The 22,489-nt window shown below is 35.3% G+C and overlaps 1 protein-coding gene across 2 annotated transcripts in view; it reads left to right on the top strand.

The window, feature by feature from the left end:
• The window catches only part of LOC144446608 (nucleolysin TIAR-like), a 116,706-nt gene that overhangs the window by 81,540 nt on the left and 12,677 nt on the right, over positions 1-22,489 (top strand). For both annotated transcript variants that reach the window (XM_078136410.1, XM_078136411.1), the window contains 2 exons: positions 18,594-18,681; positions 21,656-21,731. In XM_078136410.1, the coding sequence (XP_077992536.1) occupies positions 18,594-18,681; positions 21,656-21,731 (164 nt within the window). The remainder of the gene's footprint in view (positions 1-18,593; positions 18,682-21,655; positions 21,732-22,489) is intronic.

The raw sequence follows: 22,489 nt of genomic DNA, 5'->3' as shown, positions 1-22,489 counted from the left end.
CCAATCAGCAACAGAGTTGAGTTGTATTTGAAGAATTTATTACAGTTACTGGAACTAATGACCATAGAGCTTACCTTACCATTACCGGAAAATTACCTTAAACAATTACAACAACAAATAGCTGCTATTTTTCGTCTCCGTTTTCTCTCTCGCTAAAATTACGGCTTTAGAAACGAGGACTGCAAATTACCATGCTTGTTCACTGTTCTGTTTTCTGTCTTTCCGTTTGACGTAAGCAGACTGCCTTTTAAAGAAAATGAGCAGGAGTTTGTGCTGGGTTTAACTTGAATGACTGCCTCAGAAAGCTTCATACAAATTAAAGAGCATTGTGTTTGCTACCACAGTACCAGTCTGTCTTCGTGCTCTCTGTGATGTGAGTAGATGGTCCCTAAATTATCACAATTCTCCGAGACAATCCCAGCATTAACACTATGCACTGGTCTTGTTTGCGATATGTTTGCACTCTTGTTGTCATGGCAATGCTCTGTGTTGCTGATTCTGGAAAAGGAAATCAAGAGAGAATGTGAAAAAGGATATGAGTCTACAGGAGATGACAATACAGCAATGTGTAAATTGGTGTGTGTACCACGCTACATTTCATAACAGTTGTAACTGAAAGGAAATTGAAGTAGAGAGAGTTACAAGGAATGTATTGTGCATAGTTTATTAGTTTCAAGTACTCTCTCTAGCTTGTTGACTAGACTTCTACAAGTGACACACAACTTAGAATGTGTGATTGCTTCATTGCGGACGAGGCCTTTATGGGGGAGAATCCCCTTTCAATATGTCATGATTCTGTCTTCTGTAAGTTCTGATGATTTGGAGCATAACTCTTGGTAATAGTTGCAGCATGGTTTATTGTACTGGCATTTGGCATTGACAAACATCTAAGTCATTGCATCACAAACGAGAAAAAAAAAGATACTTGAACTCACGTCATACCGATTGTAAATGTTGGAGCAAAAAGCTCACGTCACGGTTATGATATATTGTTTTAATTGGGAACTGTAGGAGTGAAAGAATCAAAGAAAATCATTCCACTGATCAGGTCTTTAAACGACAACTAAAAACTGCCGTGAAACATTTACTTGTTTTAAATTTCGAAAACGAGATTGAAGAATTTACAAACATGTATGAAGACATCGGTGTTGTGACCTTTTGCTGATAAGATTCATGATTGTTTGATCATGATGACACCCACTATCAAGCCTGTGGCTACCATACATCCTCATTGCATTCACTCACATTAATGCGCTATGTGATTCTACTCTAACTCTCGGCGCCAAGGTTTCATTTTTCAGCATAATTTCTTCTCTGCTTTCTCAGTTACACTGTTAGATGTTAAGAGATAGGGTGTATTCATTTATCACATATTATAGGATTCGTTGTAGGAATGATGTAGACTTTTATGCTTTGTGAAAAGGAGTATGGTTAATGAGCTGAAAAGGGGTCAGGAATTGTAGCTGAGGATTTTTCTACGAGCATTGAAATAAATGAGCTTGGAAGGATTTTCTGCAATCTTATCCAACAGCGTAATCCTTGTTGCAGGGTACAGGTTTCCGTTTTTTTACTTCAAAGGGACATAAACCTGACAATGGATTTCACTGGACATATGAAATCCAGGTGTGTTGTTTTGTGCTCCAGCTATTCCAAGAAGAAGAGATGCTCACGATCATAAGTTCATGAACTGTGTTGCGTGAATAATATGTCATGAAAACATTCTAGTCTTTAGTTTTGCACATAAACTTTGGTTTTTGGAGTGTTGTGAAAGATTATCTCTCACAACAACTTTTTCCATTGGTGTAATAATTAAATTATATGCCTGCTACAGGTACTTTAAACAACTTTATAACCTGTTAGACTTCCTTTGTACATCTCAACTAATTATGTCACATTGTGGTTCAACTACTTTGTGCTATTGTAAAGGAATCACTGTCAAATAGTATTATTAACAAAATTATTCATGCCCTCAATTGAGAATTCTGCAATGCCAAGGTTTTGCTGTGAACTAACGTGAATTTACCTGTAGGGATGGAGTGATTTGAATTCAGTAGTGCCAAAGTTTTGTATGTTTTTGTGAAGGGCTGGGAACGCTGTTAACAGGAAGGGGAATCTGATATACTGACATACATGTAGTTTCAATATACTATAGTTTTGGTGGGGAACTTTGGTAAAATGACAGGAGAACTCAGGTAGATTTTACCAAGTTATTGCCCTTAATAAAAACACTGGTTTTGCTGTGAACTAACATGGATTTAGCTATAGTGGACGGAGTGTTGTGCAAGGGTCTGCTGTGAACTTACATGGATTTAGCTGTGGGGGATGTAGTAATGGGTGTCCATATATACATGTGTAGCATAGGTGCTTGCACTGACTTATCATACTGTGACAATGACACTTATCCAACATGGCAGAGTGGCTTGCTTGCATTTCAGAATGGTAGGTTGAATCTAATAGTGTGTCCGTGTTTGCCCGAGGATACGGAGAAGAAAAGGATTATCAAATATCCCGGATTGTCACCAGAGTAGCTGTCGGCATATAATAATTTGTATCTAGGGACAATTCTCTACTCTTGAAACATTTTAAGAGAAAGAAATAACTTGCTGCAAGGGTAATACAATTTGCACCAACTGCCAGTTTACATATAAAATTAGAGTTGAATTTGAAGGGTTTGTAACAGTTTGTAAGGTCCCTGAGCTTGTCAAGAGTGATGCCCGTATGAAAATGATAAATTAACATGATAAAATCGTAGTTTTACTTCTGTTGGGAGCTTTTCAACATTTAAAGCCAGGAGTACCGACATATGTTTTAGTAAAACTGCAAAGGTCGTAACATGGCAGACATCAGTCATTCTGTACCTGCCATTTTTGTGAATAGATACAGCTTTGCTATTACCGTGTGTATAGTGAACACATTAATCTTTGTTACAATATGATGTGCCAGATGAAAGCATATTTTAGATTGTTGTGTCATATTGATTAGAAACTTGGTGTTTGTAGTTGGGTGTCTGACTGGCTTGCCAGTAGTTACATGAGAAATATGGTGAAATATTTGGTTATGAATGGTGATATAGTTGGTTAACGGTTATGAATGGGAATTCATTTCATAAGGTGAACTATGGATAGTTTGAAAAATTAATGTATTATAGGGTGAATCACTGAAAGAATTTTAAACATTGAAGTGATGTCATCATGGCTGAGATACAAATTGCAAAAACTGTAACACCACACCTATACTGTATACTTGCATACATGTGTACACAAATACACATACATACACATACACACGTGCACACACACACATACACACGTGCACACACATATACCTGGCAAATTGAAAACGAATGATATTTGATGGAAGTAAATCATTAATGTATAATTAGTGCGTATGTGATGTGTAAATACTTAAAATAGTCTTTCACGTACATGTACATGTGTACTTGTGAACAACATGGTAGGTTTGCACTTTTGGTATCATATCTTCTTCCCAGAAGAGATAAATCCATTCTAATTTACAGGAAAGAACTTAAAAATTGTGGAAGGTGACATTTCAAATTTGTTATTATCCCTTCAAATCGTCAATTATTTGTGAAAAGCAAGCGAGTAGGGGAGTTATTTGATTTCAGTATCCATCGAAGGATATAGCAGATCATGGCAGTAGAAGTTAGTGGATGATTGCACAGTTTCTAATGTTGTCAAGATCAGCTTGTTTTTGTCGTCTTGTCGGTGCGTGTATCTTTTCCGTACACGCGACAGTGATTACCTTCAGCCAGTGGCTTTATAAATGCATGTAAGTACAATAACTAGCTGCCATCAACCTTGGAATAAAAGCAGTTAGATTATGTATCTGCATAAATATTTGATAGGTGTCTCTTTTCCACTCTCATCTGCTCTAACAGAGCTTGAAAAAAAACCTCTCCAAATGACAGACTTACTGACGATGGCAAAAAAGATCATTATGAGTTGTACCATCGTTACATGTATCTTGCTTCACTACATTGTTGTTATTATCACAAAATTAATGCCATCTCTCTCTCTTCTTCTTTCTCTCTCTCTAACATATTGATGGCATTGCAGAATTCTCAATGCCATTGTAATTGTCCTAAGGCGATTATGATATTGATGAGGGGAGAAATTTATGTCGCATAACCATGACAACGGGATGGAAATGCTGTTTTGAGGAGTTTATCTGTTTGGTCGCCATGGAAGCGATGATGAGTATGATGGGGGATTGTGGAAAGTTTTTCGTACCAGTGACTTGGTTTATTTCTATTATTAACATAGACACATAGTATAATTTATTCGATAAGTGATATATCATACCAGGCTGCGTTTTGGAGAAGGACCCTGGCAACACAGCCTGCAGAAGGAAGTTATAAATTAAATAACTATTGGTCGAGACAGGAATGTATGCAAATGATAATGATATTTTGTGGATTAGAATAATTATGAGGACAGTGATATAGATGATGTTATTAGTGCCGGGTTTATAACCGTTGCCGATGGTGACGATGTTGAAGGGAAAGACAAGGATTACGGAAGTAGTGATAAGAAACTGAAACTGTTTTGGAGTACAGCCATTGCATCGTTATTTCCTTAGGAAAAATGTTGATGACAAGTTTAGATGTTCCCCAGTGCCTTGCTCAGAGAACAGTTTCCAAAGCTATAGCTATTATCTGTGTCAACAATCTCTGGATAAGATTTTTATAGCAGTAATGTTTTGCTGATTTCGGTCATTTTTGCTACTCTTTAGATCGTATACGTCAGTTTTGTTTCCCAATCATTTGTTTGTTTGTAAGTTGCGACTTTCTTTCCTTGATTCTTTCTGATTTCTTTTGGTATTTTTGCATTGATGTAAAACTGCAAGTCTTTTTATCATCGAGTTCCCATAATTTGGAATGTGTCAGAAATTTGTCTAAATTTTACCCTGTTTGTGTTACTGCAGTTGTCCACACCCTTACAACGTCATGCCATGGTGGTGGTATGCATGAATATGATAAATTCAGAACATATCAAGCAATTGAAATTATGTAAAATTTTGTTGCAGACTTGTTTTTCATTTTGTGTAACTTCACTAGATATACCAGTCAGCCGCGATTCAATATTACTTATCGATGGAAGACCAGTATTTCAGTTCAGCCAAACCTTCCATAGTCGTTCGCTATTTTTCAGTCAATTTTGACATTTTTGTAAACAATGTAAAATTTTGTGGTAGACTGTTTTACGTTCAGTGTAACCTCTGTAGCAGTGTTTTTGCTAAGGTTTGGGAACCCCGGTAACAGAAAGGGGGAAAGAGGTAAAACTGGTAGTGCTTCCCATGCAATGTATCATAGTTTTGGTGGGGAACCCCGGTAAAATGATGTGGGAACCCCGGTAGATTTTACCTACTTACCGCCCTTAAATAAAACACTGTGTAGTCCTTGTACTTAGTAGAAATCATTAACATTTCAACTTCTCCCATTGATGGGAGACCTGTATTTAGTTCACCGAAACCCCCACAGTTGTTGTTTAGTACTGTTCAGTCAGGAGAGGCCAGCTTTATGCATGCCATCGTTTAGAATTTGCTGTCAGAAATGCAGAAACACACTCAACTTGGGATTTGTATTATGACAAGATAGCCGAGTCAAATTGATCAATCAATTTCCCTCAGAAAGTAAACAAAGATGAAAGAATCGAGGGCATTCATTTTCGTGATCGCTATTCAATTTATAATACAGTTGTCCCATGGGAGTGTAGAACAAAAAGAGAAAGAAAGAGTGTGTAGCCACAAGAGAGCACACTATCAGTCAAGTATGATTTCCCTTCTGTGTTCTACTTTGTCATTTTTCTCTCTGTCAGTGTGGTATAAAACTGTGAATAGAATAGTGACACTTGTACGGATCCACTCATTCATCAAACATTTCTCAACGTTTTTAGTTTTGTATTTGAAATGGAAATGACTTTCCTGTTTTTGTCATCGGAACAATTAATCAAGTCCTCAATCTCCAATTTCATCTAGGTTGCTATCGGTCTTCTAAGGCTTTTGATAGTGAACTCGGTCTTCTAAGAGATATTTTGACAGAAATATCACATCAACTTGAAAAAAAGCGCACAGACAGACTGACTGAAAGGACACTTTCAAAACAAATTTACATGCATTGAGACATACATACATACATGTATGTACATACATACATACAGACACACAGACACACACCCCATACATACGTACGTACATCCTCACATACAGACAGACACGCACGCATGCACGCACACACACACACACACACACACACACACACACACACACACACCCCTTCAAGACATTCAAAAGAGATTTTCTTCACATAAAATAATTATTTACAATGAAATTTTTTTATATTTTAACTAGTTACCAGTTATTTATTTTGATGGATGATAATCATCAAAACATATTTTTGTATAAATTTCCCCCTTCTATTTGAAACAGATGAGCTGAATATATTTCAGCATAATTGCAGCTGTTTATTACATGTTGCTAATTAACCTTTAAATGGCTGGCATGTATTGTGTCGCAGTTGAGATCTAATTTCTACACAAACCCTGACTGGTAATTAGTTTTCAACTTAATTAGTTGATGTCACGGTTGTCGTTTGATTGGTAATACTAAGAAATAGTGAAATAACATAGAAGTTAGGCTGATTAATTGGATTATAATGCTGTCAATTTCAGGAGTGGTGTCATGTCTGATGGATTCAGGGATAGCAATACCTGTACTGTAGTCAATTTCAATATTGTCGTCTTCACCTAGAATTATTTTTCACAGGTATGTCCACTAAATGATGAAATGTATAACAAATAGCCAATTTTTACGTCATACATGGGATACCCTCTAATGTTGCTGAAATGGGCTACAAGTTTTTTCCATTGGGATACCCTCGAAATGATGGACGAAATTTACAACAAATAAGTATTTTTACTTAGTAATACATGGGATATCCTCTGATGATGCTGCAATGGGCAACAAATAGTTTTCGTCCTCCCCACTGGGGATACCTCTACGTGAAATGTACATATAGGTATTTTTACTTCATACATGGGGATATCCTTTAATGATGCTGAAATGGAATACAATTTATTTTTCACCAGGGATACCCTCTACATATTGATGAAATGTACAACAAATAAATACATTTCATTGTCATTAGCTTGATTTACTTTTCTTCGTAAAGTTCGTTGCGTGCCATTATCGGTTGTGAAATGTAGAAATATGTACGAGCCATGGAGAAGACTAGTTCCACAGAACTTTTTCCATGGGCCACATCAGATAACAAGTGTGTATTTTTATATTTGTATCATATGTATGTTCTTTAAAGTGTAGCTTATTTTTGTTATCTGGTGAAATCAATTTCATTCATTCATATCAGCTAAAAAACAAAATGACATTTGTAGGATTTTTGGCGCAGTAATGCCAAAAAGAAGACATGATGTGTTTTAATAGGCTGGCTTTGCCTTTGCTACTACACCGCTACAGAAGCGCTTATTAAAACACAAGAAATAAACATGGAAATCTGGTTGTTAACATTAAATCCTATCAGAAAAATTTAAGCAAGGGTCTTATTGTTCACTGCATGTACATTAAATTTTTTTTATGCGTATTCGTGCTTAGAGTCGGGCTGTGTGAATCCTTTATTTTGTCTATCATAAAAAACCTTTGTCGCTGTTCTTATCCGTCAATAGACCCAGTAATTGAATCAATTACGACCAGGCATTACTGCAGTAATGTCGGCAAATAGAGCAAATTTAAACTGTCCAAGGTGGTCATATCAAAAGCAACGTACAAATAATTAGTTGTGAAATGAATTTAACGAAGCAGTGCGGCAGGTTGGTGATGTTATTGATTTCCAATGATCGGCTCTGTGAAATGCAATTCAAGTCATGATTGTAGCTTCATCGTTTCATTGAACTTAGTATTTGTCATTAAAATTTACATAGTTGGCTTACTGTTCACTTGATAACAAATATATGCCTACCTTGTATAGTATCCAATCTTTATAAGGAGTGGGATATTCAAAGCAATCTCATACCAATCTCATGGTCATTTGTTGCCGACTTCACTTCTATACTACAAATTACTTACTGTAGTTTGGTCTTTTGTACTCCAAATTACTTGCTGTAGTTTGGTATCCCATACTACAAATTACTTGCTGTAGTTTGGTCTTCTACACTACAAATTACTTACTGTAGTTTGGTATCCTGTACTACAAATTACTTGCTATAGTTTGGTATCCTGTACTACAAATTACTTGCTATAGTTTGGTATCCTGTACTACAAATTACTTGCTATAGTTTGGTATCCTGTACTACAAATTACTTGCTATAGTTTGGTATCCTGTACTACAAATTACTTGCTATAGTTTGGTATCCTGTACTTCAAATTACTTGCTGTAGTTTGGTATCCTGTACTACAAATTACTTGCTGTAGTTTGGTATCCTGTACTACAAATTACTTGCTGTAGTTTGGTCTTCTACACTACAAATTACTTACTGTAGTTTGGTATCCCATACTACAAATTACTTGCTGTAGTTTGGTCTTCTACACTATAAATTACTTGCTGTAGTTTGGTATCCTGTACTACAAATTACTTGCTGTGGTTTGGCAAATGTTGCATTTGTATTTAAGATTCAAGCCTTGAAGATGTTGTTGGACTTCTAACTTAGCTATTTAATTGACAGGTACAAATTTGTCATCTCTACACCTGTCACTGACAAATGACTGTAAATAGTCACATATTAGCACCATTTTGTATTTATGCCATCCATTTATAATTTGTTAACAAAAACTGAAAACGCACAACTACATAATTTCAAGGATTTGTGTGAGAGCGATCGGCATACCATACTGTAAAGGTGATTAGATGGTCAGTTGAAAATTATGAAATTAAAATTAAATCCCATGTGCAGGTAATTTCTCGTAAAAATGGCAATTAAGTAAATTATAGACACTATGATGAAACAGTATATTCTTTCCTTGTTTTGCTAAAATACATGGAAGTACATAGTATATATATATGCACACACACACACACACACACATACACACACACACACACACACACACACACACACACACACACACACACACACACACACCATAAATTGCTGAAAGGAAAATATGAAAGCATTGGTACAAGAATTTCTCTCAAAAGGAAAAGAAGTGTTATTAACATAGTCAACTTAACCAATAGACATGGTGGTGTGTCAATAAAGTCATTTATGTTTGTTAAATTATTAAAAGCAATTTGGTTTAATTTTTTCTCTGTCTAATGATAAATGTCATCTGTTATTTAATGACCGTTATTGCAAATTATTTGTACGCGACAAGGATTTAAAACTGTAGCAAAGAGCTGAACACATGTGGAGAAATATTTGAAAGAAATACAATAATTCAATGTTGCCAAAGTCACTCGATGGGAAGCTTTGTATATATGTTGTGTGGTGAGAAGAGATACTGTCATTGTGGTCGTCACTTCTTGTATTAAACTTGATTTCCTTGCAAAGAATTAATGCCTTCTTTCTTGGCAATGTTGGCATACACAAAAGACTTGCTGTGAAAAGGTCACGGTAGCTTTAAACTTTCTTAGCAGATTTCAGAATGGTATGTCATGATGGGACGAGACTAGCTTCTATGAGCGGATAGTATAGATTAAAAAGGGTAAAAATGGCTAAAGAGCTAAAAGATGGACTGGAGAATGTATGCCTGAGGCGAAATACTTTGGAAGTAGGCAATCTTGTCGATATCATATGAGTTGCCATTAACACCTTGTTGATTGACTGTCGAAGTGTCTTCTCCCCCATCATCGCAGTCATCTAGAGACTCGGTGCAGTTTTACTGTCTCTACGTCGGATCTCTGAAAGCAGTCATAAAACCCTGCATTTGTTCGACGTTCTGAGAAGATTTTCATTGTTTTCATGTTATGAATACAAGTGGGCAAAAGATTACACAAAAGGTCAATGTCATTGTAGTCTTGCATACATTACGATGCCCAGAATTGAACACTAATGTATCAGCCTCGGGGAATATGCCTATAGTGGGTGCTTTAAACAAACAACAAACAAAAGACTTTTAAAAGTATGGTCACGTTTTACAGACTATAGAAAACTTTGTCTTGTTAAAATACGATGATATGAATGTAAATGCGTATCTTTTTACCATGCAAATGTTAATATCTCTAGTGACAGTGCATAGACTTTACTATATATTGAATCGTATTTCTAAGAGAGCTTCATCATGTCGATATAGTATTGAATATTTTTCCGGTCTAGGTAAGCCTTTCAAGGTTATAAGGGGAAGAAGAAGGAAATTTTAACCAATAAAGTGGCTCTTAAGTTCGGTAATCATTATTCTTCATTTCTGTCATTTTTTTTGTTTGGTTTGAAACCACTTAAAAATCTGAGTATATCTTCTATTCTTCCCTTGGGAAATGACAGGCAAAGAAAAAATAGATTAACGGCAAAGAATTTTTGCCTGAAAAATAACATTTTTTGCCTGAAAAGAAAATGTTTTAGTTGAATGAATTTTGTAGTGACTAAACAGGAATTTGTATGGGAAGGGAAATTAGATGAGATGGCTTTTCAAGTGTCTCCCCCAAGATGTAAACTAAAGTAGTATTGTGGATTAGTGGTTGAGTGAGGAGGGGGACATGTGGAGGAGGGAGGGGAGGGGAGGGGAGGGGGGACGTTTTAGGATAAAATATATTACAGTACTACAGGGGTTGAATGAGGGTAGGGGATAGAAGGAGGGGTGAATCAAGGATAATGTTCAAAAAATATTAAGTGGTGAACGAGGGAAGGGCCGGGGATGGTCATTTAGGATATTACAGTAAAATTTTGGTTGGTTGATTGTAGATGACCAGGAGGAGGGAGGTTGATATTAAAAGTGATATGAAGGAGGGTGGAATACAGGAGAGGATGGAGAGGTTGTTTTCTAAGGTGAAGTCAGGTGGAGGGAGGGGTCATTGTTGTCGGATAAAGTCAGGAGGAGGGTCGTTGTTCTAGGATGAAGTATGATGGATGTGACAAGTGTATAAAGTGTCTTGAAGAAAATAAATAACGTCTTGGCAATAAAACAGACAGCTTTTCATCGAGTCTTAACAAATAGAAGGAATTGGAAAGGTGACAGCGACAAAAATTGCAGATCGTTGTAATTTGTGTCGACTAGTCAACTACGGGTTGATGATGATGTATAGTGGTTACAGCTACCTGGAATTACTGCTATGTCCTGCATACTAATCAGTCTCGCCGACTTCAATTATTTAGAGTGACTATATCATCCTATGCCTGTCTCACGGGGCTTAACAGAAAGATGCTTGAAAGCGAGTTAAACGGAGGAGATAGTTTTAAAAAGTGCAGCTAGCTAACTGTAAATATCGACAGCAGGGACTCGAGGACTTTCGCTTGCCTGGTTTTCAATAGCCTCAAGTTGAATGTGTGTCTGTTATTTATTTACTCAGTCGTGTTTGTTATCTGTTTGCGTAGCCACACCTGTATAGTATAATTACGAGGCATGAAATATGTAAATTGAAATATGTAAATTTAAAAATGTCAAATGTTAGAGTCACAAAATGTAGCGACAGATTCCACATTAATACAGTTTATTTGAATTTAGAATTAACTTCTATTATGATTGTGAATTTTATTTGCAATTTGTTTAGCAAGATGTTAGATATGTTATAAATAATTTACTTCTGAAAATTGGTCATGGTTTCTTGGGAAGACCCTGAGGACCCATTATTTATTCTGAAGTGATGAATTGTAAATTCTTTGTTAGTGTGTGAGCGGAATTGCAATATATAATAGGATGAAATGTTGAGATAAAAGTGACTGATTTGAGGATTTGGAAAATGGCGGGAAAGGATGACAGACGACAGCTATGGTTATTTGGCAGGTGGATGAAACAAAGTACTGATAACCTTGCAAACAAGGACATTTCCTTTATTGCTTAATTAGTAAATCTATTTGCAATGGAGCTACTGGTACTCTGTTTATTGATTAACATAAAAGCGTAGAGGCTGTCTCTATATCTTGACAAGGTAGCCAGCTTATAATTATTTAATGAAACTGACAGTTCAGGAGAATTGATGGCCGTTCTGTGCCTTCTCTCAGCTGTCCTCAGGGACTACTATCAAACTCAGTATATGACAGTGCTGATATAGGTTTTTTCCCCCTCTGTGGATATTAGCAATTTGACATTGACTTTTTCAAAAGGTTGAAAGGAAGGGTGTGAGGCATTATTTGCTGGTTTTAGGGGAAATTTCTCGACTTCTTTTTTGTAGTTTTAATATATTTGCAAAACTAACAGGGCCTGTTGTGTCATAAATATAGGAGATAATGTGATTGTTTCGTGGCAATTTGAAATTGACCTGTGAAATGTGAAATTGAATTCAAGATAATGGAAAATGATTTTGTTGTTTCCAATATATTGAGTAACTTTAATAATTGTCACATACTAGAAAATTTTCAAAATGAAGAATTTTTAAAAAATGTTGTTTTATGGGGAATATGACCGTTGTAAAAAATTATTCTGATGTTTGCCTATTTTTGGAGTTGAAATGCTGTCAGTCGGCAGGCAGGGGGTCAGAAACAAACAAATAAACAAACATTGACATCTGTAGAAATTGGAGTCAAAAAACTTTTGGTTGACCGAGCTGGTGGTGGTAGAAATTGAAAAGTTGTGTTCATATGTACTGACTAGGATGAATTTTTAGGATGTGAAAGTTGAAAATACATATTGTGATGATATAATGCTGAGGGTTGACTAGACATGCAAAGGAAGTCAAATTATTCATGTCGTGATGGAGAGTGCAGGTACATGTATAAGTAGACATTATTGTGTTGTTGTCAGCTCGCCATTATTTTGTCAGAAAAAAAACTATTACTAACACAGTTTACTATTTGTACAGTGTCGACAGAGTACCAGTAGAATTAAGATACACGCTAGAGAAAGTGACACTCGCTACCGCTAACCTTTCACAGAGTGTGGTTTGTGTGATTAATTCTTTTACACGCAGGTGATGCCCGACAAATGTCACATTTTAACACTCCATAAATTTTTATGAAAAAATCCCCACTTTTTTAGATAGAAATGGAAAAACACCTTAGTAAATAATCTTTTTTTGTGATGAAAAAAAGGGAATTTACAGATATAATGGCTTTCCACTTCGTGTTTTTATTGCAGTGAGGTTTTCAAATTAAACGACTCGTCTTTTCATTAAAATGGTACACGGAAAATGGAATTGGAAATTATTAATATTTGAACATAACTGGGCCATATGTTTGCCAAGAGTAAACTATATTACTCTGCTTGAGGCAAACTAACAACCTAAAATATGAAATGAAAAAAAAAAGAAAATAGACAGGCCTCGCTGAGTAGCTAGCTAGCCAAATAAACGAAAGTTTCACTTTTAACTTGGAGATAAAAAGAAATGATAAGGGTAAAAGATAAAAGCTATGATGCTAAGATTACAGACTGTTACTAAAGATAGTACAGTAGAAAAAAGGCCTCCCATACTGCAGATATAAACCAATACATGTAAGATAAGATGACAAGGATGCATATTGATAAAATCAGAGATAAAACGTTCCATTACAAGAAGACTTGATAGGATCGTTGGCATATTAGTGTAGCGGAGAATGAATGCCAATTTCTGGCAAATTGAGCAAAAAAAATATACAATAACTAACTAGGTTAGATGCACCAATCAATAATTCTGAAGTATTAGTGAAATATATCCAATATTTTGGGATGTAATCATAGAAATGATAATTTGTTTTACATTTCTCACTTAGACTAAAGGCTTTTTACAGTGCTATAAGTACGGTAGAATACAACTGGGCCGTGACCTATCGAACCCATTATATTGATTATAGGCAATCCAGGTCACCTTGGTGACTGAGAGCAGTAATGTCTCAAATTTAGCGCAAAACTGAAAGGATATTGAATTTTGATGAAATGATCCCAGAAATTGGTCTTCATCAATCCTACCATCCACCCACACACCTTGATATCAAATGTACTAGTATTAGTTATTTTTAACGGCCATGTGGCAATGTCAACAAATTTTGTCACTTATGCATGACGGTTTTGGCCTGTCTCTTTCTCTCTCTCTCTTGCATTATCTCGCCATTTTTATCCAGCTTTGCAATATCTCGGTACATGTGAATGAGGAAAGTAGAATGTAGTGTTGAGTTGTCTGTTCACTTTATCTATACAACCATTTATAGGACCTGAGGTTTTATTCTAGATTCCAATGAAAAAAAAAAAACCTAAAAAAAAAATATTAAAAAAATTATAAACTATATATGTTTTCTCTATAATATCCTGAATCAATATGAAATGAATCCAGTTATGTAATTTTATTCATATCCATTAAGGTCAATTTATTTTCAGTCATTTAAAATCGAGATGTATCACAAAACAATCAGAAACCCCCATCATGCTAAGAAATGGTACAGATGGAATAACCTAGTACTACCTTAGAAAAGTGGGACAATCCATGATACACCTGTCAGCAGGGATGTACAATATTGAATGCAGAGTCTTTGTTATTCAATGTTGAATGTAACAGCTGGTTCAAATTGCTAGGTTCATTTCAAACCTGACAAAGTATCTCTTCATCCTATTACCATGTGTGTATTTTCTGCATCTCTGCCTCTTTCTTCTCGGCGTAGACCCCATTGAAAAAAACTTGCTTATTAAAGTCTCAGTTTCCTGTTAGATCTGTCTTGTATGAATACAGAGGAGAAAAGTGCATGTATATATGCTATATAACACAAGTGAGTATTGATGAGAGCTGACATGGAGATGATCTATGTGTTCTTTCTACCTATCTATCATCCATGAATCCTTTTGTAGAGACTGCAATAATCGGATCACAAATTCTCATTTCGCCCGAGGAGAGCTTCATCAAGACAAGTTTGCTACAAAGGATATTGAGTTCATGAAACCTTGTAAGAAAGCACAGTCACTCAAGGTGATAGCTACTGTCACTTGTAAGAATATAACGTTCATACTTGTTTCAGATGCACAAGACAGGGTGTGCGTTGTGGTGTAAAGGTATCAGTCGACAAACAAAGGATACAAAAACATCTTTATTCATACATGTACAATAGATTGAGTAATACCAAGTGTTATTGTATCGTATAGATTATTCAGCATAACTTGAGGTAATATGAACCTGAGGCTCGTTTCAGTTGTAAAAAAAGTTGTCAAAACTATCCCAAATTGCGTGAATCTTCAAGTCAGATATCATGAAATGTTATGAGGTCACCAGGTAAAAGTTCAAAGTTGATTCGATATAACAGAACAATACATCCTTTGCGTGTTTGATCATTTGAAATATGCCGTCCTCAGTGACGTGTACAAAAAATGTGTATGATCTTCAAATTTATAGGAAATTAAATGAATTAGCATACATCAAAAATGTAATCTTGAACTTATTCAAAATTACAAAAAAGTAAGATTATTTTATGTACTCCCACCCAACAAAGAAAAGAAGAGGAATTTAGAAATTTTAGGAAGGGATTGGTTTTAAAATGGTTCCATTCTGTAATATGTCTTTCTTTCCAACAAAATAGTGTTAAGTATTGGGAAAAATAAGAGGATTAGCGCGGCATATGTGTAGATATTATCTGAATTGGATAAACAGTGAGGTGAGGGTGAAACAAATCTATGTCCCGGTGTCAAGAGATATTGATACGTGCACCATGATGGGTACATCATCCTAGCGCCTCAAAATAAGTATTTGTCAAATAACTGAACTATTTTGTAGTATTGTTGCCAACTTGGTATTTAAAAAATATTAGGAATGAAATTCCACATTTTGTTTGTGTGGAAAAAAATGCCCCATCCCAGAAATATTGATACCCACAGTATGGTGAGGTGTACAAACAACAACAACATATTCTCATACAGACAAAATGGTTGATTTAACCCTGAAAAAAATATTGCACACGTTTCTCTGTTGAGACATTTTCAACTGTACCCATGCAAATAATGAAATTTAGATGTAAAATTCGAAAACACTATTGTTCGTGTGTTTATCATCCTAGTGCATGAAAATTAGTGTTTAGTATTTTTTCTGTTTTTCTATATTCTAAATTGCTATTTTTTCCTTGGGAACTGAATTATTTCATACTACAATATTGTTGACAAAGTAGTATTTAAAAATTACGAATGAAATTCCACATTCTGTACGAAAGAAAATATTCAATCCTCCGTGTATGACAAGGTTAGAATTGCTGTAAATTCAATTTAATATTCTGGACACGAAGAGCTTGACATTCTTTGGCCTGCTTGTATTTTAATTTCAACATCCATATGGCTAACTGATGAAATTTGATGAAATTTGAGAAACAATTTCACATTTGCCTTCTTTGTTCCGCTTGCTTTTCAAACAGGAACAGCAAAAATATGTGTGAGGCCATATTGGGTTTGATGTATCAATAGTTAAATATCATGGTATTTTTAACATGATCAACAGGTTACCAGAAAAGAATACCTCTGTCATATTCACAACTGTTCTTAGTAAATATTTAAGGTCTACTAAGCTGACCCTGTTGGAAAGAGTGACAGCGAACATGTTTGGAAATTAGTAGGAACAGGAACACACCAAAAACATGGCAATGTGTGACAATTGGCACAGCTACCTGTAAAAGTATCACTGAACTAACAACATCTGTCGCTTAGTACATATAAAATAAAGTGTAGACAATAGCTGGGCATATTCCCTAGAATAGAACACAAAAAAATTATAAATATTTGACAAAAATTTAATATTTGCTTATTGATTAAATTTTGCTGTGACCTGAGGTCACCACACACAATAGTTCATTGCAATAGCCTAGCTGAACCATATGGTGGATTCATGGCCTTTTTTCTCTCTCGCTGCCAAAATGTCTCTACCTTTCTCTCTTAATTTGTGAGCTATACTTCTCCCCTCTTGCGTGCAATTTCTGTGATCTTCAAAGAGCAGCAGTTGGTAGAAATGGGTAGGTTGTACAATTTTGATATTTGAGTTTTAGTCGTGAAGAGTACATACTCGGTTTCTGAGTAGAATCGTCTAGGTGTGTCATTCTTACGTTCATCTTTACTCGTCAGTGTCGGATTACATGTATTAAGGTGTCTTTTGGACTGGCATTTTTTCTGGTAATCCGCTAACATGCTGTGAAGAAGGTCAACCTTGTGGGAGATATATAGAATCTATGGTTTGTTAATGAATTCTTTTATGGCGTTAGAGATTTAGGAAATAGTTGCTCTAATACGAGTACAAAATTGGTTATCAATTGTGGCTCCTAGCTGGGATTTACCATTTTCCAAACCCGATGGAGATCATTTTAATCAGTCATGAGCTGTCGTATTGAATGCATTCATCAAAAAGTACTCCAACTTCCAAATTTCCTTTGAACGATGTATGACAGGGTGGTGTGATTGGCAGAGACCGGGTCCCCCATTTGTGAGTTATTTCAGAACGGCATCAAATATGCTAAAGGTTTATGGTGCGTGAAACATTTGCAGGGTAGCAGGCGAGGCTGTTTATTCTATGCATCTGGAGGGAATTAATAACACTATAGCGTTGGAGAGGAACACATGACCCTTCAAGTATTAGGACAAGTGGCCTTGTGAAATGTGTAAAGTATAACATGTCTTGTTCACTGGGATGATTGATACAGCATTTTGATCAAATCGAAAAGAAACAGTTAAAACTAGGAACGAATTCAAAAACATTGATACATATCAGTTTAATTTATCGTTTATGTCATGTGGTGGTCACAATTCCTAATTTTTCAAGTCAGCATTTAGGATATTACTATTTTCAAAAGTTTTCTTATGTAAAAGGTAGCTAGTAGACTGATTCTTGTACATTCGTTTTTTTCTTTGGTTATGTACACGCGTATATCATTGTTTTGGTTTGAGACAACTTGTAATTCTAACTTTAAATTTCAAAAAAACCTTAATGTCAAGTATTGTAAACACTTCACAACTGTAAGAATCTAAAAAGCTTACAATGAAGAAATTAGGTGGTTCACATAACTGTAATATGGTAATGACTTGTAAATAGCGTACTCTACGCTGGTACATACATAGCTGTAATACTTATGAAATGTATACAATAGCATACTCTTGGTTTTGTGTCTATTCCAATATTACCAAAGTCATGTACAGTGTCATGCCGTATTTTTGTACTTTATCACTACTTATGTACAGACCTATAAATGTGACATTGAGGTCTCAAAACCCCTCACCATCTCAATCTCATTAGAATCCTCATGTACAGCTCGTGCTAATTTATTTCCATCGCTCCAGTCACAGAGAGAGAGGCACACATACATACAGACACACACATATATACACACAACATCACCACCACCACAACAACATAATCACACACAATGTGAATAATTTTGAAGCAGGAATTGTATTTTTTGCTAATTTCTAGGTTGTGTTCAGGTATATGTATGATAAATACTTCAGCTGATGTTCCTGGAAAGTGGATGGTTGTCAGGACAACCAAGTCTCAGGTAGATGGTGAAAGACTATTTATAACCTTTCTGTTCTTTTCGTTCTATTTTTTCCAGATCATTTTCATGTTTTTGTTGGAGATTTAGATCCCGACGTTAAGACAGATGATTTGAAGAGTGCCTTTTTGGCATTTGGAGAAATCTCGTGAGTATATATCCCCCTGGTTGTTGCATAAACATTCTACTCGTCTTCAATAATATTAAAATAGTAATTCATTGCAATAAACAATTATTAAAATTTCAATATTGGATAAATATAAATATCTTACTAGCTTCTGCCTCACTTGTGTGAATTTCCCACTGCCTTGATTTCATTTTTTTTGACATCATTTCCTCTCTTTCCTTCTGACTATCCTACTGATTTGTTTATCATCAATTGGTTTTCTTTTTTTCTTCTTCAAAGACACGAATTATTACCATCATAATAACTGTGATGTGATTTTTTTTCACAAGTTAGGTATTGCTTGTTGAAGTAGTTTTTCTCTGTGACCAAGTAATCCTTTCCTGTTTGAGGTGTTAACAAAAAAAAAATTAAAACATTTCAAACTGGCACAGGTAACATTGTAAGGTTTGTGTAGGTACTGCAAATAAAATGCTACTGTCAGTGTTTGGATAGATATTTTATGCTAAATGCGTCAGGTAGACATGAAGAAACTAACGTGAAACCGTTGTCGATAAAAATATGTATGAATTGGGTACTGCAACAACTAATTGGGGTCTCAGGTTGAGTTTTGACATGAATGTTAGAATGTCTGTTCAGTAACTTGTTTTAGAGATAGCATTATTTCACATTTCAAATTCTCAATTTTTTGGTAAATGTCGGGTATTTTGTCTGACATGTGTTTGAGTTATGATTTAAACAAACCTGTGCTAGACCATGAAATTATGAGAAAAAAAATCAGCAAAAAAATTCAACTATCTGTGTTGTTGCTGTCTGAATATTTAATTACCACAGAAAAGTCAGGTGAAACTGTGACCTGCAAAAATTTTCACAAATTCCCAATTTTTTGTAGTGTTTGTATGTCAATGACTTTCTCTGTTACAGGTATCTACTATCTGATCCCAATTCTGAATAAAAACATCTTCAAATGGTGAAAGGGTTAGAATTTGGTCACTTTCACATCTCTACCATTCTATCTTGGCACATTTGTGAAAAAAATAAAAAACACAATCAAGTAAAAGTAAAAGAGCAATAACATACAAGCATCTGAATAATCCTACATTTGCATATATTTACATATTAGTGACCCTACATTTGCATATATTTACATACTGGTGACCCATATTTACATACTGATGACCCGATATTTGCACATATTTACATATTTTTCCTAACCCCCACCTTAATAATACTAGATGTGTTTCTCTAAGTGTGTTCATACTTTGAGGATTATTTTCTCCTCCATTTTGTCTTGTTTTCTGGAGTCTGAGTACTTTTAGCTCAAGTAATTCCACTCCTAACGTGATAATATGTCAAAAATTCTGAGTGCTCTTTGTCAATTTCCAAATTTTTCAGTGGCGTTTGAACGATTGGCTGTCCGACCAAATTGGACCCCATCCCAGTACATATAGCCTCCGTGCTACTACTACTACTACTACTACTACTACTACTACTACTACTACTACTACTACTACCAACAAACAAAAATGAGCATTGTACACAAAGCAGGCTATGTATGCCTTTTTCATTCCTCCTTTTAGTTTTTTTCTACTTTTTCACTTACATCTCTAGCTGGCTCTAATTGTATTTGCTCTGGGTGTTGCTGTGTATAGGTGTTTTATATGCTACCACCACCACAACAAAAAATCCCCATCTTAGTTTTACATTTCGTAGACTTCTACATCCATTTCCTAATAGTTTGCATTTCTCACAGCTGTTGTAGATTTCAGTCAATATCATTGGCATGTCTAAACGTTGATGTTCCATTATTCTTCACTCTAAACAAGGTTTTTATCCTTCACGGCTTTTCTTGCCATTTGCCTTCTAAGTCTTGTCATAGATGTAGATAACATTATTAGAATCCAACATCGTTACTAACGAAGATGAAAATTTAAACTTAACATTTAATGTGATATTCGGAGCGGATATGTGATGTGAAATTCAAAAATATGTTCAGGGTAATCGCATGCCTAGATGAAGACAGCATCGTAACTAAGAGGTGAATTTTTAACATGCATGTTTTGTGTTAAGCATTTCCTTGCAAAGTAATTTTATGCAATTCACTAATTATATTTGATATGCTATGAAGGATTGTGAGATGGCTCTCGGGTAAAAAAACAAAAAACAAAATGTGTTATTGTTACCAAGATGATCAAGTTGATTGTTAGTTGATTGGTGTCAGTGGCAAACTTGTGGCGGCATGCATTTTACAGGGTCATAGATTGGTAGATCTATAGCAGCTTCATTTATCACAAAACACTAACAACTGTAAATGAAACTTATTTTGAAATAACTGGAAATGTGGTTTGCTGGTTTGTGCTAAGTTTTGGTCAGAATACGGCCGTTCCTTTGCAAATAGAGAAGGTGTTCTCACGCAGATTTTTACACTTTTTATTCTTTCCCTTTCTCTCTCTCTTTCTCTTTCTCTCTTTCTCTGTCTCAATTTTTCCTTTCTATATACTTTTATTATTTGTCCTATTGATTTACAATGCCATTTTGTTTGAGTGGTAGTAGAAATGAACATACATCCTGTTTGTGAAACTGACATCCATGGGTGTGGTGTGTTGAAATCGACGTGAAACAAACCAAAAACAGCAAATGGCATTGTACATCAAATAACTACATCATACACGTCTTATCTACAAATCAGTTTTTTAAACTTCACACTTGGCATCTCGTTAGTTCATTATTTTGATGTAATGGCAGACTTTGTGTGTGTGCAGTAATTCTCAGATTGTCCCTCAGAATAGTTCAGAAGAAAATACACTAAAGAGCATGTTGCGGCTTAAAACATTTTCAAACGCTGTTTTTCTATGTATGTCCTTTTTTGATATTCTATTTAACTATCTGAAGTTTTTTCCAAGAATAGAATTTATTTTCAGATTCTTCATTATTGTGTGTGTTGTTTCATAGCTCTGCTAACGAAATGAAAACTATGGTTGTGTTTTATTTGTCGCAGGGACGCTCGTGTCGTAAAGGATTTGCAAACTAACAAATCTAAGGGATATGGCTTTGTTTCTTTCGTGAATAAAGTGGTAAGTTGTTTTTTATCGTTTTATATACTCTGATCTGTGTTCTATGAAATGACCTCTGCACACCTCTTCGCTATGATATCATGTTGTTATTGATTCACGAAATGAACTGTGAGCAAATACCTTATTGAGTTTCTGTTCATGCAGTGCCATAAATTGCACCGATGAAGGTTATTTGAAAAGTTGCTCAGTAAATTAGAGATAATTAGTTTTGCATTTTACAGCCGTGTTTAAATTATATCTAGCCGTAATTGCTGTAAAGCAGTTAATGATGATGAACTGTACTGGTTCAGACATTTCCTTCATAAAAAAAACCCAACATGCTCTGCAACATCTGTGTAATCCCATCAACAAATGATGTCTATGCTTTTGTACCGGCAGTAAGCTGTTGGAGGTAACATTAGCAAAATAGCCAGTTTGTGGTATTGTATGTTGATGTGCATGATAGATTGCCAGTGGCTACGTCCAGGGTATGATCATTGTATGGTCGTCGGGTCTAGTCTTGGAATGATTTTTTAATAAGCACATGTAACTGCTGCATTCTCTGGAGAGAAATGGACAGACTTATTTATTTGGGTCAATTTTATCGTTAGTGCAAGCAGATAAGAAAAGACATGTATAGCACCACAATAAAATGTTTCATTGCATTATGAATTCTCCCTGAGTAATTATCCTGTTCTTATTCACCCCTAGGACTGTGTCTATCGTTTGAAGTCTGTCAATCTTAACGTTATTTGTTTTGCCTCCCTGTCCTTCTCTGT

The sequence above is a fragment of the Glandiceps talaboti genome, chromosome 15 (assembly GCF_964340395.1).
Source record: "Glandiceps talaboti chromosome 15, keGlaTala1.1, whole genome shotgun sequence".
NCBI classification, from domain to species: domain Eukaryota; kingdom Metazoa; phylum Hemichordata; class Enteropneusta; family Spengelidae; genus Glandiceps; species Glandiceps talaboti.
Note: the sequence above shows the minus strand (reverse complement) of the source record. Positions and strands in the feature narration are given on the sequence as shown.